This window comes from Physeter macrocephalus, chromosome 6, assembly GCF_002837175.3.
Source record: "Physeter macrocephalus isolate SW-GA chromosome 6, ASM283717v5, whole genome shotgun sequence".
NCBI lineage: Eukaryota > Metazoa > Chordata > Mammalia > Artiodactyla > Physeteridae > Physeter > Physeter macrocephalus.
This window is the reverse complement of record NC_041219.1, coordinates 1,719,421-1,737,833: the sequence shown is the minus strand read 5'-3', so window position 1 is coordinate 1,737,833 and position 18,413 is coordinate 1,719,421. Positions and strand designations below refer to the sequence as shown.

General features: G+C 35.3%; 1 protein-coding gene across 3 annotated transcripts in view; it reads right to left on the bottom strand.

The window, feature by feature from the left end:
• LEMD3 (LEM domain containing 3) overlaps positions 1–18,413 on the bottom strand; it is a 91,360-nt gene that overhangs the window by 39,474 nt on the left and 33,473 nt on the right. For all 3 annotated transcript variants that reach the window (XM_024122872.3, XM_028490351.2, XM_024122871.3), the window contains exons 2-4: positions 16,000–16,037; positions 11,711–11,777; positions 9,359–9,426 (exon numbers count right to left, since the gene is read on the bottom strand). In XM_024122872.3, the coding sequence (XP_023978640.1) occupies positions 9,359–9,426; positions 11,711–11,777; positions 16,000–16,037 (173 nt within the window). The remainder of the gene's footprint in view (positions 1–9,358; positions 9,427–11,710; positions 11,778–15,999; positions 16,038–18,413) is intronic.

Genomic DNA, 18,413 nt, shown 5'->3' with positions numbered 1-18,413 from the left:
CCCACATGCCACGGAGCGGCTGGGCCCGTGAGCCATGGCCGCTGAGCCTGCGCGTCCGGAGCCTGTGCTCCGCAACGGGAGAGGCCACAACAGTGAGAGCCCCGCGTACCAAAAAAAAAAAAAAAAAATCTATTGGATATAGTTCACAAATGGATAATTTATATGGTAATAATAGCTACGTGGCTTTCTAGTTAGTGAATATTCTGCTTAATTGTGAGATGATATATGCCATACATTAGATGCTACCTTTAAATTAAGTAAAATACGACACACAGAAATCAATAGTGAGTATGATTTAATTCTTGATGATTCAGTGGAAACTTGACCTTTCACCTCCAAGAATAATGGAAAGAACATGGTCCTTAGAATCAAAGAGGCCTGGAATCAGATCATGACTCCACTACTGAATAGCTATGCGTATAACCTTAAGTGGAAATAAGAGAAAATAAGTCATTTATGCAGATGCATATACTTTGCTCAATTCTTCAGATTCTAAACCCTATTCAGGGGCAGTCCCTTGACCACTCAGTAGATGAGGGTAGGGGCTATAAACCCAGGCCTTCCATCTAAGAGGCAGAACAATACAGTGAAAACAGCAAATACTTTGATTCTATTCACAGTTCCATCACTTACTAGCTGGATGACCTAGTTATTAAACCTCTCTGAGATTTAGTTTCTTAATAAAGTGGGTCTGATACCACCAACCTTTCCGGATCATTGTGAAATCAAAGGTAACATACAGAAAGTACTAAGATAAATTATACTTGAAATATTATATTATTAAGAAATGTATCCCTCACTCCATTTCTTAGAATACTTATTTTTCCACAAAGACACAATTTTATTAACAGTGATTAGCATTCCAAGCTAGTTCATAAAAAATCTATCCAGTCCATAATTTGGCACATTTGCAGCTATCTTCTTTCCTATTATATTCTTCACAAACCTTAAACATATTGGGTTAAAAATTAAACAGGTCTTGAAAGTGACCTAGGAAATGGTCATCCATTACATCATCCATTACATCATTCTATTGTTAAGTTAATCATACAAAGCTCCCACCATTTAACTTAAAAAGCAATCTACGTCTTTTCATGAAAATATAGTGCCATGTATTTCCTAAATGTTCCACCAGAGGGACCTCTTAACTTTTTACAAATCAAAACAAGCTTTCAATCTCAAAAATGATGAATAAAAAGTTCAAGAAAAACACTGGAGAAGTAAGAAAAAGTGTTTAAGTTATTTAAATTAATTGTCACATTTATTTAAATTTCCTTTGAAGGAGAAGGTAGGAGCAATAAAATAAAAATAGAATGTAAAGAATCAAATTGAAGAAAAATTTTAAACATTTTTACTGAGGCTTATTCACTCATTTTACTCCATCAAACATTTGCTAATACTGTGCTTAAAATGCACTAGAAGTTGGGAAAAAAATTAGCTTATACTGTAGGAGTGCTACATATTCTCTGGCTCATTTACTCCTGAATGCAAAAACTTAATTGTGTTGCAGGTGAAACCATAGTACAAATACATAAAAGGTACAATAGATTCCTCTCCACAAGCAGAAAGCCTACAATATATATATGGTCATCATTATTTGATACCAGCTTCGTAGTGGGGTTCTTCCATACTTATTCTAGAACTTGGGTAAAATAAAATATCAGTTTTGGATAGATTGTGCTAAAATTATCATTAAAAATTAGAAAGTAATTTGGCAACATATATCAAAAGCATTAACAAAAGTTCTTTGAACAAGTAATTTCATTTCCAGGACTATTTCCTAAGGAAATGATCACAAAATCAAGTACTATAATGCAAAAATTAAGGTGCTTTCATAATACCAAAAAAACCACAAACCAGTACAATACAATCATGTAAAGAAATATTATCCAGTGATAAAAAGAAACAATTTTTATAAACCTGAACAATGACATGGGAAAACACTAACAACTTTAAGGAAAAAATATGTAAATATTTACAATATGACTTTTATAATATTTATAGTGATACTAATTTGGGGGAAAAAATATAAGACTAGGGCTTCCCTGGTGGCGCAGGGGTTGAGAGTCCACCTGCCAATGCAGGGGACACGGGTTCGTGCCCCGGTCCGGGAAGATCCCACATGCCGCGGAGCGGCTGGGCCCGTGAGCCATGGCCGCTGCGCCTGCGCGTCCAGAGCCTGTGCTCTGCAACGGGCGGGGCCGCGGCAGTGCGAGGCCCGCTTACCGCAAAAAAAATAAAAAATAAAAAAATAAGACTAGAGAAACATAGACCAAAATGAGTGGCTAACCTTAAATGGTGAATTTGAAATGCAATTTTCCTTTTATTTTCTGTATGAGTTAAATCATAAGCATGGGTTAATGTTGTACTGAAAAAAATAAGCATTATTAAAAACAGCACCTAAAAGCTTTTATCTAAACCTTAAAACTGTATTTTTTTGGAAAAAACCCTGTTTAATGCTTTTTTTCCTTTTAGTAGCAGTCCAAACTGCATCTTTGGTGGTAACAAGCCATACCAGATTTCACAGCATTTGAAAAGCTAAAAATGGGACTCCAAAAAGAAAAGGTTAACACACACACACACACACACACACACACACACACACACACACACACACACACCCCTAAATGTATAAGAAGGATATTACCTACATAAAGTAACTTCACTTAACTAAGAAATTAATCCAAAATCTCTTGTAAAAATAGACATTAGAAATTCTACTGAATTAAAAAAAAAAAGGAGCAAAACCCAATCTGAAACATAAAATAGTCCCAGAGAAAAGATATTAAAATCTTTTAAGACCAGAATTCGTTAACATCACTTTTTTTTTTTTTTAAACTCAATACAGGCAGTTCCCAACTAACTCATGCATGGGTGTATCCATTAACTCCTTTGCTGCCAGTCTTTAATCGAACTAATCTCTTGTACCCAACTGCTGCCTGGCTTAGACTCCAACTTGTCCCAACCCTGGCTCTGTGTCCTTCTTTTTACCTTATCCAATCAAATGGCTGGGGACGGGAAAGAGTGGCAGTTAATCATCCTTCCACACCAACCCGACTCTTCTTCAGCTCCAGCTTAACTACTGATCAAGCCCTATCCTGTACCCAAGCCCTATCCCATCCAACCCTTTAGTCCTTCCTTCAAATACAATTCAGTAGACTCTAAGAGTCTTGAGGTTTGTCTGAAATGTAAATTAATCCTGCTCCAGGAATTTATGACCAATGATAACAGATATCTGATATCTGTGCCATTACCTCTCTGAGAGATTCAACTGGGAAAAAAAAGAAGAGAAAGCAGGAGGGAATCACTGGTTGGGATCAGTTTTTCCCACTGCTAAAAGTAAAAACACTTTCAAATCATAATGAATGGCTTGCTGGCTTTGGATTCCCACATGCTATGCCCTTTTCCTGTAATATTTGATTCTATGTTCCCTTTAGCCTACTCAATCCAATCCCTTCTTTGCCCCCACCCCCATAATCCATCTAGCAATTTTTCCATCCCTTAAGACAATGTCCCATAATCGTAAGCCCTCCTTATTTAGACCTTTTTGGATCCTAATCCTTTAGGTATCCAATCTATTAACTATTACACTATCCACGAATTTGCCTGTCATCAATGTTCTCATCTAGGTCAAAACTGAAAATGAAGAAAAGAACAAGGTTGAGAGACAAATCCTGCAGCATGTTATTAGAAAACTCTCTTCAGAGTGACACTGGTTTAATTAGTTAGGAAACACACAAAAAAGAAGTAAAATTTATTGGAAGTTATTATAATCATCAGGCACTGACCTAGGTACTTTATATTCTCACAAGTCTCCCAACAACTCTGACAGGCATTAGTAAGAACAGTCCCATTTTCACACTGAGATACAGGTACAGAAACGTGAAGGGACTTTACCAAGACACACGGCTTCTATGTGCCAGTGCTAGAATTGGAATCAACATCAAATCTCCATCATATTATACTGTCTCAACATCTTTTAAGTATCTACATATAAGTTATGAATTAAGTTAAAAACTGAGTCCATATTTCTCTTTTTTGACGAGCATATCATGGCAGATTGTCACTAAAACCTTGCTGAAAGCCTTATAACTATACTACATTCTAAATTAAAAAAAAAAAAAAAGAGAGAGGGAGTGACGTCAGCAAGATGACAGAATAGGAAGCCCCCAGACCCTCCTTCCCCCACGGAGACACAAAGTCAACAATACGCAGACCAGTTCCCTTTGTAAGAAATCTAGAAACCGGTTAAGAGCCTCCTGCACCCCAAGCATGTGCAAAACTAGCTGCATGAAAGTAGGAAAATTCATAACAGTCACTCACCAGAGTCCCTTCCCCTGGCATACCATAATGTGATCTGGAGAAAATTCCCAACTCCTGGCTTATCCTTGAAGAGGGAAAGAGAAGACTGGAACATATGCCCAATGTTCAGACTTTTCAGGGGCCACCAGAGGGACTGGCTTCTGTCTTGCTTGAATCTTAGCACTAATAGGTAAGGGCACCAGGTGGGGGCTGCCAAGAACAAAGGCAATGAACTAATACACACTCACTTGCCACTGCCCCTCCCTGCAGCTCAGTGCAGAATAAGTGGCAGAGAACCCCCAACTCCTGGTTTCTCCCCGAGGAGGGAAAGAGTTGGAACATGTGTCCAATGTTTCAGTTTCTCAGGGAGCTGCCCAAGGGACTGGTTTCTGTATCACCTGTTTCAGAGCACTGAGATGTGACATAGTCTAGATGCCTGGGGGCTGCTGAAAATAAAAAGACCTGGACAGCTTCCTGCTGTTCCAGAGAACCCGCAGTATAGCAAACAGACACCAGAGGGAGCAAGAGATTACAAGCGCCTATAAAAAGAAACCTGCAAAATAAAATCTCTCTAGTTGGGAATATACACCCACAAGTCCAGAAAAGATGCATCCACAGAAAAGGTTTGAGGGGACCCCAGAATCTCTATCTGAGCTCAGTGGTAAAGGTCTTCCCCTGCATGAAGGCAGTCTGTAAAGACTGGGAGATGTGGCTGTGTTTTCAAATGGTAGATCCCAACACAAGGTAACAAGGCACACAAAGGAAACAAGGAAACATGGCCCAACTAAAAGAACAAAATAAATCTCTAGGAACTGACCCTAAAGAAACTGAGCTATATGAATTACCTGATAAAAATCTAAAAATAACTGTCATAAAGATGTTCAACAAGCTCAGGAAAACAGTGCATAAATAAAATGAGAATATCAATAAAGAGAACACACTAAAAAGAACCAAACAGGAATTTTGAAGCTGAAGAATACAATACCTGAATTGAAAAATTCACAAGATGGGTTCAAAAGCAGTCTTAAATCAAGCAGAACAAAGAATCAAGGAACTCAAAGATAATTCATTTGAAATTATCCAGAGGAACAAAAAGAAAAGAGAATGAAGAAGAATGAAGAAAGGCTTAAGGGACTTAAGGGACATTATCAGTTAGATCAATACATGCATTATGGACGTCCCAGAAGGAGAGAAGTGAAAGGAGCAGAAAGATTATCTGAAGAAATAATGACCCAAAACTCCCAAATCTGGGGAAAGAAATGGACATTCAGATTCAAGAAGTCCAACAGCTTCTTATGGGATACAGCAAGGGCAGTTCTAACAGGGAATTTCATAGTGGTAAATGCCTACATTAAAAAAGAAGAGACTCTCAAATAAACCACCCATCTTTACACGTCAAAGAACTAGAAAAAGAAGAATAAATTAAACCCAAAGTTAACAGAAGGAAATGATAAGGATTAGAGCAGAAATAAAATAGAAAAAAATCAACAAAACAAAGAGGTGGTTTTTAGAAAAGATCAGCAAAATTGACAAACCCTTAGTTAATAAAAAGAGACAGAAGCCTCAAACAAAATCAGAAATGAAGGAGGAGGTATTAAAATTGATGTCAGAGAAATACAAAGGATCATAACTGGATAACCTAGAAAAAAAAAGGATAAATTCCTAGAAACATATAACCTATCAAGACTAAATAATGAAGAAATAGAAAATCTGAACAGACCTATAACTAGTACAGAAACTGAATGAGTAATCAAAAACCTCCCAACAAAGAAAAGTCTAGGATTCAGTGGTTTCACTGGAGGATGCTACTAAAAATTTTAAAAAGAATTAACACTTATGTTTCTCAAATTCTTCCAAAAAATTTTAAGAGGAGGGAACACTTCCACTCATTTTATGAGGCCAGCATTACTTTGACACCAAAGCTGAACAAAGACACTACAAGAAAGGAAATACAGACCAATATCCCTGATGAATACAGGTGCAAATCCTCAACAAAATATTAGCAAACTGAGTTCAACAATTTTAACAACACATTAAAAGGATCAGACACCATGACCAAGTGGGATTTATTCCAAGAATGCAAGGGTGGTCCAACATACAAAAGCCAATCAATGTGATACACCACATTAAAAGAACAAAAAATTTTAAATCACGTGATCATTTCAATAAATACAGGAAAAGCATTTGACAAAATTCAACACCTTAGATTATTAAAAACACTTGACAGATCAGGAACAGAAGCAAATTACCTCAAAATAATAAAGGCCACATATGAAAAGCCAATGTCTAGTATATACTTAACTGTGAAAAACTGCAAGTTTTTCCTTGGAGACTAGGAATAAGGCAAAGATGTCCATTGTTACCATTTCTATTCAATATAGTACTAGAAATCCTAGCTAGAGCAATTAGGTGAGAAAAGAAAACGCATACAAATTGGAAAGGAGGAAGTAAAATTATCTGTTTGCAGAAACACGATCTTATACATAGAAGACTCTACAGACTCCACAAAAAAAACCATTACAATTTAAGCAATTCAGCAAAGTTGCAGGATAAAAAAATTAATATAAAATAAGAAGTTGCATTTCTATACACAAAAATGAAAAACCAGAAAATTAAGAAAATGTCATTTACAATAGCATCAAAAAGAATAAAATACTTAGGAATAAACATTACCAAGAATGTGACAGACTTATATACTGAAAACTACAAAGCACTGCTTAAAGAAATTCAAGACACAAATAAATGAAAAGGCATCCTGTGTTCATGATTGGAAGACTTAATATTGTTAAAATGTCCATACTACCCAAAGCAATCTACAGATTCAATGCAATTCCCATCAAAATCTCAGTAGCACTTTTTGGAGAAACAGAAAGCTCAATTCTAAAATTCATATGGAACCACAAAGGATCCTGAATAGCCAAAACAATTTTAAGCAAGAAGAACAAAGCTAGAGGCCCCATACTTCCTGACTTCAAAACATATCATCACAAAGGTACAGTAATCAAAACAGTACGGTACTGAACTGATGTAAAGAGGGACACACAGAACAATGGAAGAAAACAGAGAAAGTCTCACATATATGGTCAATTGATCTTCAACAAGTGTGCTAAGAACACACAATGGGAAAAGGATAGTTTCTTCAACAAATGGTGTTGAGAAAACTGGATTTCCACATGCAAATGAATGAAATTGAAGCCTTATCTTACACTACACAAAAATCAACTCAAAATGGATTGAGACTTAAACAGGACATGAAACTATAAAACTCTTAGAAGAAAATACAGGGGAAAAGCTTCATGATATTGGTCTTAGCAATGATTTTTAAAATATGACCTGGCAATGATTTTCTGGATATGACACCAAAAGCACAGGCAACATAAGCAAAAAGAGACAAGTGAGACTACATCAAACTAAAAAGCTTCTGCATAGCAAAGGAAACAATCAACAGAGTAAAAAGGGGATCTGTGGAATAGGAGAAAATATTTGCAAACCAAATATCTGATAAGGGTTAACATCTAAAAGTAAATAAGGAACTCCTACAAGTCAATAACAAAAAAATCAGATAACCTGATTTAAAAATGGGTAAGGGACCTGAATAAACATTTCTCAAAAAAAAAAACATACAAATGTCCAATAGGTATATGAAAAGATGCTTGACATCACTAATCATCAGAGAAACGCAAATCAAAACCACTGTGAGATATCACCTTACACCTGTTAGCATGGCCATTATTAAAAAACAAACCAGAACCAAAAGAAAACAAAATAAGAGTTTTCAAGGATATGGAGAAAAGGGAACCCTTGTAAATGCTGGTGGGAATGTAAAATGGTGTGGCCATTTTGGAGACCAGTATGGAAGTTCATCAAATTACTAAAAATAGAACTATTGTATGTTCCAGCAATCTCACTTCTGGGTATTTATCAAAAGAATTGAAAACAGGATCTAAGAGATATTTGCACTCCTATGTTCGCTGCAGTATTATTTACAATAGCCAAGAAGTGGAAACACCTAAATATTCACCAGCATATCAATGGATAAATAAAATGTGGGGTATATACAATGGAATATTATTCAGCCTTAAAAAAAGGAAGGAAATCCTGTCATATAGTACAACATGGATGAACCCTGAGGGCAATGTGCTAAGAGACATTAACCAGTCACAGAAGGACAAATACTGCATGATTCCATTTTTACGAGGTATCTACTGTAGTCAAACTCACAGAAGCAGAAAGTGGCATGGTGGTGGTCAGGGGCTGGGAGGAGGAGGAAAGGAGGAGTTGCTGTGCAATGCGTACAGAGATTCAGTAATGCAAGATGAAAAAGTCTGAGAGATCTGCTGCACAATGATGCATATATAGTTAATAATACTGTACACTTTAGGGTAGATCTCATGTTATGTGTTTTTTTAACCACGAAAAGGGGGGAAATGAAGTTTGTATGACATGACTTGTTCACGATGAATGGATGCCAACTTCTAGGGATCAGCATTTCCATCTGCAAGTACTCACATCTTTATGGAATTATCTTTATGCAACTGGATTAACATCAAGCTCCCCAATATGGTTTTCAAAATCCACTATCCCCTTTTTGGAAATCAGAGTGACACCTGTCCATCTTAACCTTCTAGTACCTTTCCTTTTATCTAGGATTTCCTAGATTACTTACAGTGGTATAGAAAATACATCTGCAAGTTCTCTTAGAACCCTGAAATAAAATTATCCTGGGGCAGAAGAATTGAAATAAATGACAATGGTTAGATGCTTACTTGCTTCCTTATATGCTACTTACTTATCTCAATTTCTCTCTCACCAATGGTGTTTGCACCCTTTCCAAACTAATGTGCATTCTCTCACAGAGAATGTTCTAAAACAAACTAAAACAAAAAATGTTGAGTAATTTTGCTTTCTCTATCTGCTCACGTTACACCAAACAGCAGGCCCAAGCTTGTAACAGTACAATTAAAGTAATCAAATGCATGGTACTGTAGATATAAGTTGTGATGATTTACATAAACTTTAAGAATAGAGCTATTAAAATTCTAATTTCACTGCTTACTTTCAAATATGCAGCTGCCTCTTGGACAGAAAGTGTTCTCTGACTAGAACTGCCACATTCATGATCTCCTGGAAAGATTAGCATATTATTAATTTTGAATCAGTACTATGTTAAACAGAAGAAAACAAATATGATTAATCAAACTAGTTTTACAAATTACACAATTATAGATTATATTATTATAATCAGTAAAGAAAGAAGATAAACACTCATTTATATTTTCTAGAAATAAATTCCAATAGGCAATATAAACAAATATTTTTATATCAACCACAACCTTTAAATGTATTTCAGTCTAGACAGAAACATACATTCCTCTTACATTCCCAATGAAATTGTTAGCCAGGGGTAGGAACCATGTCATGCTGATGCCTATCCATAGATTTTGGCACAAAGAAAGCCCTCTATAGATGTATTATTTTTCAAGGGGGAAAATTCATTGTGCTAACTCATACATCTATTAACTAAAGCTAATAATTCAAGAGTTCAAGCAAGTTTGAATTAAAATGTGCATTTTCGGAGTATTACTAAGCCTATCTTTAGCAAGGAGTATGCATAACTTAAAAAATTATTATAACACAACCATGAATAGGGAAATCAGAAGCTTCTACCTATAATCTGGTTTCTACAAATACGTGTACTACATACAAAAGTTTGGAAAACTACATTTTCCTTTTCTTGTAACTATTTATAAAAGAATCCAAAGCCTTTTTTTCTTTTTCAGGCTATCTGTGGTTATTAGAGATCAATTATCCTTACATTGAACTTCAATTTTAAGTTTCTCCTACTTGTTTCTTTCAAGTACTTTAAAAAAATTAACATAAAAGTATAATAATTAAAGTAAAATCCTTGGCAAATTTTTCTATCATAAAAGCAACCACGTTCCTATTTATCGTTTTGTTCAAGTAGCCAGATTTTAATGGTCATGGTTGTAAAACAGGTAGAAATACCTATTAGATGAACATTTAAGTCTTCAAACTTTATAATCCATCCTCAGAGATTCTGATTTCACAGATCTACAGCAGAGGTTGGCAAACCCACAGACCAAATCTGGCCTACCACCGGTTTTTATAAATGAAGTTTTATTGCAACACAGCCATGCTCATTCATGTATTATCTATGGCTGCTTTCAGGCTCTCACAGCAGAAATGAGTAGTTGTGACAGAGATAGTCTAGCCCACAAAGCCTAAAAAATCTACTATCTGGCTCCATCACAGAAAAAAGTTTGCAGACCCCTGCTGTAGTGGAAGGAATCTATATCTTTAAAAGCACCCCAGACTATGCCGATCTAACACACTTCATAAAACACTGCTATAGAAACAACTATAGAGGCTTGTAGCAGCAACATGAGGAATTCCATGTAGATTATATACTTCATTTCTGGGTGCTACAGCATACCAAATAAATGTCATCAGTTTGCAGCATATGTATATAACAGTCTGTCAGTCAATGCAAAGAAGACTTTTAGTGATATACACACAATTATTAGCGAAAAAAAACTGACCAAAATTAAGGACCCCCCCAAAAAACAAAAACAAAGATTGGTGAGAGGATGGGGAACTGTCAGGATTCTCAATGCTTCCATTCGACCAGAGAAGTTCCACATTCACCTACTAGGTTTCTACCAATGATCTAGTTTCTACAAAAGGATCTGCTACAAACAAAAGTTTGGAACACTACATTTTTCTTTTCTTGTAACTGTTTATATGAAGAGAATCCAAAGTCTCTTCTTTCAGATTATATGTGAAAGAACTGAAAAAAGTTAAAAGGTAATAAACAGATAAGGTGCTACTACAGCTTTTATAGATGCTAAACTTCATGCCAATTCACCTATATTATTCTAATTGCAGATATGTTGCATACCTGAGAACTCTCAAAGTCTTACTAAGACCAGAATATGAGGAAAATGTGATGTATCAGGAGAAAAAAATTCTGTAATATATTTACTTTATCCAAGGAAATGATACCTATACAATCACCAAAGGAAAATCTGCACTTTTATATTTAATCGAGGATTTTAGTTAATCCGCTGCTTACCCAATCTGATATATAAGCTTTCAGAATTTTGTTATTATCAATGCCATAAAAAAATGTGATGACTTTTACCATAGAGTATATATCTATATTTCACTGTATACATATGGCAGGCAGGAAAAAGTCCTTGATTAAATGTATCTATACAGATAAAAACCCACTCCATATAAGGACTAAAAACTTCTAAAGAGAAAACACCCCACAATGTAACATAACAACACTGAACTTGGGAAAAACCATTTCTACTGACACTGCATGCTATATATGCAAATTAATTTTCAAAACAATTTTAGAGACTATGAATGTTAAAACAATTACCTGCAAGCTGTGCCAATCGATCATGAAGCTTGTATAAAGTGTTCATCATAAGATTTTTCTCACTTTCCTAAATTTAAAAGAAATTATTATAAAATATCCGATTCCGGGGGGGAAAATGCACCAATTAATAATTTTTATTTGAAAAGAAAAACAGTGAATGAATTTAAAAACCATAGAAGATACATAATCTGAAAGACAAATTCATATTTAACCAACGGCTACCATATTTTAAAGAAACCTTAATCTAAGAATCTAAACTATCACTCTAAATATTTTACCTTCTTGAGGATGATTGGGAAATTGGCACTAAGGTTAGTGCTAGAAAAGGTCTCATATACAACAAACTCCCCCAGCCACCAAAACAATGTTCCCAATCCCCTTCTATACAATGCACGCTCATGTGTATTTTTATGAGACTGTTTTCTTCATGTTTTGTTTTAACCTGCCTCAACCACATAATAAGGGAATGAGTAGTGACACTTCAATTAAATTAACCCTCAACCCCTCCTAGGTTCCAAAGTGGCCCTGTATAAATTTATGAATCATTAAAGTGAAACAAACATTTAATGAGCATCTACTACGAGTTAAGAACTGTTCTCAGCAAAGCAAGAAACCCAGAGAACAAGATGGTTCCTGTTCTCAAGGGCAAAAAACATACTAAACGTTATATTATAGTTGCAAACAAGGTACAATGTAAATACAGAAGATGGAGGGGAGGGAAGATCCATTTATGGAAGAGGGAATATCTGAATCGGGCTTCACAGAAAGAATAGAATTGACCAGCATTCCAGGCAGAAGGAACAGCATGGGCCTGAAGGAATAAAAGGTTTGGTTATATTTCTTACATAACCAGAGCCTACTTTGACTCAGCAAACTACTAGAAAAGCAGTTTGGAATCAATGGCTAGAGAGCTCTAGATACCAAGACAAAGAGTTTGACTTCATTCTGAACATTTAGGAGAAGAAAAGTAAAATAGAACTGTGCATCAGGAATATTATTCTGACCATATGAAAGGAAACCAGAGTGGAGACTACTGCAATGTCTAAGCACCGTGACAAGTAGTGAGCAATGAGACCTCAATTTAAGAGCAATCACAATTAAGAGAAACTGATACAAGCAACGGGGGAGGGTAGGTTAGGAGAGGGGGTAAGAATAGCTTATCACACTATTTGAAATAAACTCATGATTTATGAGGGGGCTATGTCTTTATTATTTCCTTTCTCCTTAAGTTTCTAACAAAATAGGATTACTGTATGAATATGACCAGGAACAAATTCAGACAGGATAGTAAAAAAGCTGGGAAAGTAAAATTCATATGCCCAATGACATGTAATCTCATCCATTTGTTTTCACGCTATATGTTCAAGGACAGAAGAGACAAGTCTGCACACTACGGATGGCATGCTTTTATCAATGCAGCTTTAATGAGTGGTACTAGGAAGAGAAAAATTCATCAAAGGCTCCACAATCCTACCACCAGAGTCCCTGGCTTTATGTGAGACGGTTGATAGAGATGAGTGACATTCCTTCAGGTGACTACTTGCCTTCCAACCCATTTGCTTTTTACCCCCTCAACTCTATCTCAACCTGATTCAGAATCAAGGCAGTCCTTATCACATAAGCTTAAAAATCCAAACTGCAAAAATTAGACATCAAAAAGTAACTGCAGGGGCTGAAATTCAAGATTCTGAAAGCTATGCATCTGTGATAGATTAAACCACAAAATCGTTTTTTAATAAATATGTTCAATATAACAAGATGAGGCGTTCCAATGATACTGTAGGTTGTGGACTTGACATATAAAACCAAGGTAAATCTGATTAAGCTTCAGGACTAAAGTAGTTGAAAGTTTTGAAGTTTGTTTCCTTCCTTAACTGGAAAAGAGACTGACTCCTTTTTCGTTTTGCATGTCCTGATCATGCCTATCCCCACACCCCTTTCAAAACCAAAACTAAATCCAAAAATTTGACACTGTCCTCTGTGATTACATCTTTAATGAACATCAGAGGCCTGGGAATAAACTTCATCTTTTGATTCACATATATTAACCCTGGACTAGGACTCTTCCTGGTGGTGCAGTGGTTAAGAATCTCCCTGCCAATGCAGGGGCCATGGGTTCGATCCCTGGTCCGGGAAGATCCGACATGCCATGGAGCAACTAAATAAGCCCGTGCACCACAACTACTGAGCCTACGCTCTAGAGCCCATGAGCCACAACTACTGAGCCCACGTGCTGCAACTACTGAAGCCCGTGCACCCTAGAGCCCACGCGCCACAACTACTGAGCCCACGCGCTCTAGGGCTTGCGTGCTGCTACTGAGCCCGCATGCTGCAACTACTGAAGCCCGTGCAACTAGAACCCATGCTCCGCAACAAGAGAAGCCACCACACCACAACGAAGAGTAGCCCCTGCTCACTACAACTAGAGAAAGCCTGTGTGCAGCAACGAAGACCCAATGCAGCCAAAAAATAAATAATAAATAAATACATTAAAAACAACAACAACAACAACAAAACAAACTGGACTAGACAAGTAGAAGAAATAACAAAACCTAATCATATGTAACTGGATCTCATACTGGATAACATACATGCTATTCCATTCGCATATAATGCATTTAAATGCCCAAAAAGCTCAGCTATAATTTTATCAAGAATTATTTTTCCAACAGCAACTCATTCAAAATGACCATCTATATATTACAAGGGTGTCAAGTGCCATCCAAATGATCAACTAAATTACGATCTAAATAGTTTTTATGGAACATTTTATTAATGGGAACAAATCAATTTTGAGAAATAGAAAGGTTCAATAATCTTTAGCCCCAATATGATAAACTAGAAGTAAATCTGAAAAGGGTGTAAATCAAATGTTAAAGTTACTTTCTTACAGAAACTTATACTGGCTTATAGTTTCATTACAAACTTCTTCCATTCTGTCTGCTTTTCAGATTGCCTCCTAATATTCAGCTTGAAATGTGTCTACTGATCACCCTGAAAACAAGTTAAAGATCTACAAATAAATCCATATTTAAAGTAAGCTTTCAAGTAACCTTCCATTAAACAAAAATAATTTTTTAATTTGAAATAGCTACCTTCTAATTGTGTGTTTTGGTAAGCTCCAGATTTTCTTTTACTAACACAAATCATTCTCTGAAGCAAAGTTCTCATTCTTGGGGGAAAAACCAAACTGTAGGGTGACTCTACCAAATTTTCTCACATATTATCACCTTTAAATATTTCCCTCTTGTATCTCAGCCAATTTTCTCCTCAAGGACATTTTCAATTTTTGTATCAAGTCCCTGATTAAATGATATTAATGGATTTTAAACACTTAGCATAGTGCCTGGCACAGAATAAACACTTAACGTAAGTTAATTGCCATTATCTTCATTACAATTATTATTATTATTTAGAGATTAGGAACTTCAGGTTCCCCCAAGGGGAAAATTATACAGAAGAAAATAAAGTCTTGTCTTTTCAATGTTCAGTGAGTATATTGTGCAAATCTAAATTATGATGCCAGCAGCAATGTTATACTTAATATGATAAAGTCAACTTTTTAAAAAAAACAAGTATCACCACAATAGAATACTACAGAAAATAATCATTATTAACAATCTAAAGTAACATTCTATGGATCTGATTACACATTATTACATATCGTTTAGTACAACAAATAATGTTTTCGGTACAGGTCTGTATTTCTGTCAGTTCCTATAATAAAAAACAAAAAAAATTAACAACTAATTGTGTATTATAATATAAACTCAAATATAATCTTTGGAGTGCCTATAATGATGAATGGTAAGTGAAAAATATTTTCATGTGAGTAAAACTTAGGTTAAAATTAATATTATAAATCCTTTAAAAATAAAAGGAATCATAAATAAGTTGCATAAGACTCTAAATCCTTTGCCTTCCTGACAGTTGAAAAGGCATGCCAATGAGCAAAAAATCGAAAGAGAACAAAAGGAGGGCAAAAAAGACAAAAACTGCTAGGGTACCCAACAATTAAGAAAATAGGCATACTTTTAAGGGTAAGACCAGATCCCCAGATGACATGCCACTGTCATTTTACTTGGCAGTGGCTTTTACCTCAAAGTGATAAACAGGTCAGCTCTTAGGTGGAAATTGGTGTCAGATTTAATTATACTGTGGTCAAGGAATACTCAAAAATAAGAAAATTTATTGCCTTTAAAATTACTACTTTTTAGGTGATAGTCATCCTACTACCTTTATCATATAAAACATGAGACAAAGTATCAGTATTAAGATTTTTTACTTACTTTTATTTTTCCAAATGTTTCATCAAAGGGGTTTTTTACTATCAAGGAAAGAAAAAGAGAGAACTATTAGCATCATTTAAGAATTAGAATCCCCCTAAACAAGCCCTCGGAAATGCCAACATGTACTATGCTAAAACTGAATGTAAACATGCAAACAATATATAAACAAACTGAAGATAATAAAGGTTGGGGAACTAATTTTTCAGACTTACTGTATTTACCATTCTCACTCTGATTTTGTGGTTTGCTCTATAATACTTAGAGTGACTTGGTTCAAGTCCTAGCTCCACTACTTACTAGCAACGTGGCCTTGAACTACCATCTATTTAGCCACTCTAAGTTGAGGTTTCCTCTTCTGTAATGGAAGGATGTAATGATGATACCTACCTTATACAGTTGTGAGGATTAAATGAGATAAACCATATAAAATGCTTGGCATAGTGTCAAACACTTAATATATGTTACCTATTATCGTTACTATTAATGACTATCATTTCTTCACCTTAACTTGGTTTCTCTTCAAAATATAGACTAAAGGCAGTTACTACTTGAGGAAATCTACAAGATGCTTTAAAACTGAATAATTCATTTAGAATTCTTACTTCCAATGATTAAAACAAAACTTCCTAGTCCTTGCTAACATCTGGAAAAGTGGCAAGAAACAAATATACACATCAAAGTAGCTAAGAATAAAGTCTCAGTATTAAACAACTTCTTACTTCTAATAAATATTATAAAGGAAGGATTTACCACTTTCCATCCAACCTCCATACACCCACCCTCCCCCAAAAGATACAAACAAGTTCATGGCTGATTATGTAGCATCTCTCTGGTTATTATTTAGAATCTCCTCCTTTTCCTCTATTTTAAAATTGCATGCAAAAATATTCAAAGCTTTCAGATACCTGGATCTCTATAAGCCAGGTCACCACTAAGACTAACTGCGCCTACAAAGTAGTTCACACTGACCAGGTTTCCTTTCTGAGGTGCTTTTCTATTTTTATTTGAGAAAACAGGAAGTCCCATAGGAACCAGGAACTGCCTGATTCTAAGAAAGTTCATGTGTGAGACCAGTTTAAGTTAAAAGGTACAGTAAAATAACAAGGCAAAAATGTATTCTGCTATCATCTAAAGGGATTTGGTAATGAATTTTCAGACATCATTTTTCTATAAAGCAATAAATAGGGTTTTCATGCTGAGAAAGAAAAAATTTTGAAAAACAGAAGATCAAAAGTACTCAGTAGGGGACTAGGAAGAGGAATATAGCTTAAAGATTAAATAAAATGTTAAGAATCAGAACATGCTTAGACTAAAAAGATACTTTTTAATAACACTAATTTTAATTAATGTAAAATTTGAACAATTTAAAATAAAGCCATATTTAGTTCAATATACTACCAAAAATGCTTTTGTCAATCTACTTAAAATAAATTGGTCAAACAATACTAAACAATGAGTATTTTATTTGCCCTCTATAAGAGTAATTCTAAAAAATATTAAAACATGCAATTCTAAAAACAGGTTTTAGTATCTATGAAGAAAGGCCATGAGAGGACCATTTTCTGACTGCTTACAAATTTGTTTCTGTCAAAATTATTAAATGGGAAACTAGCTCTTCAAGTATCTCTATGAAAGTATTACTATAGATTGTGGATGCTCTGCCACTAGACTGCTCTACTATGAGTTTCTCATGACAAGGGATCACGTGTATTCACGTTTGTACGCTTGGAGCCAAGCATAGTACTGAACATACAGTCAGTGCTTGAAAAGTACTATTTGAGCTGTCTAGGCTAAATCTGCCCTTCTTTAGTCTGCTCTATGTGTTAACACTGAAGCAAAAGTGTTAAACTCTGCAGGAAGCTGGAGAAGGGTACGTTCTGAGCAACTGGGAAGGGAGAGGAATAGGATAACAAAGGGAAAGCCAAAGAGCAGAACAGTAATTCTGTTGAAAAACATTGCTCTGCCATTTGTATCTTTCTAAGTTTCTGCCTCTTGTCTAATAGGCTTAAATACCCAAGAGTATAACATATCTGAAAGCCAACAATATACATACATACTGATAAAAAAATGTTCCCCCACTTCCTGTGACAACTGTCACCTATTAAATTAACAGATGGACCTATTAAATTAACAAAAGTAAATGTAGTCTTGAGATTAAGTTTAAAAAGGAAACTCCATCTAAAAACAGCAATTTTAGCAAACCAAAAGCAGTTTTATGCATCTAACTTTTATTCCCCTAAATCATTTCAGTATTTCTAAAACTACATCAGTACTTTTTATCTCATCCACATTACCTACAATTTCTAATGGATACAACAAATATTGTTACCCTTAGTGAAAACATTCCTCCCTCCCCCTGCTAACTAGGCAATTGTAGAGAAGAAACCATATTCCAAAAGCAATCTACAGCAAAT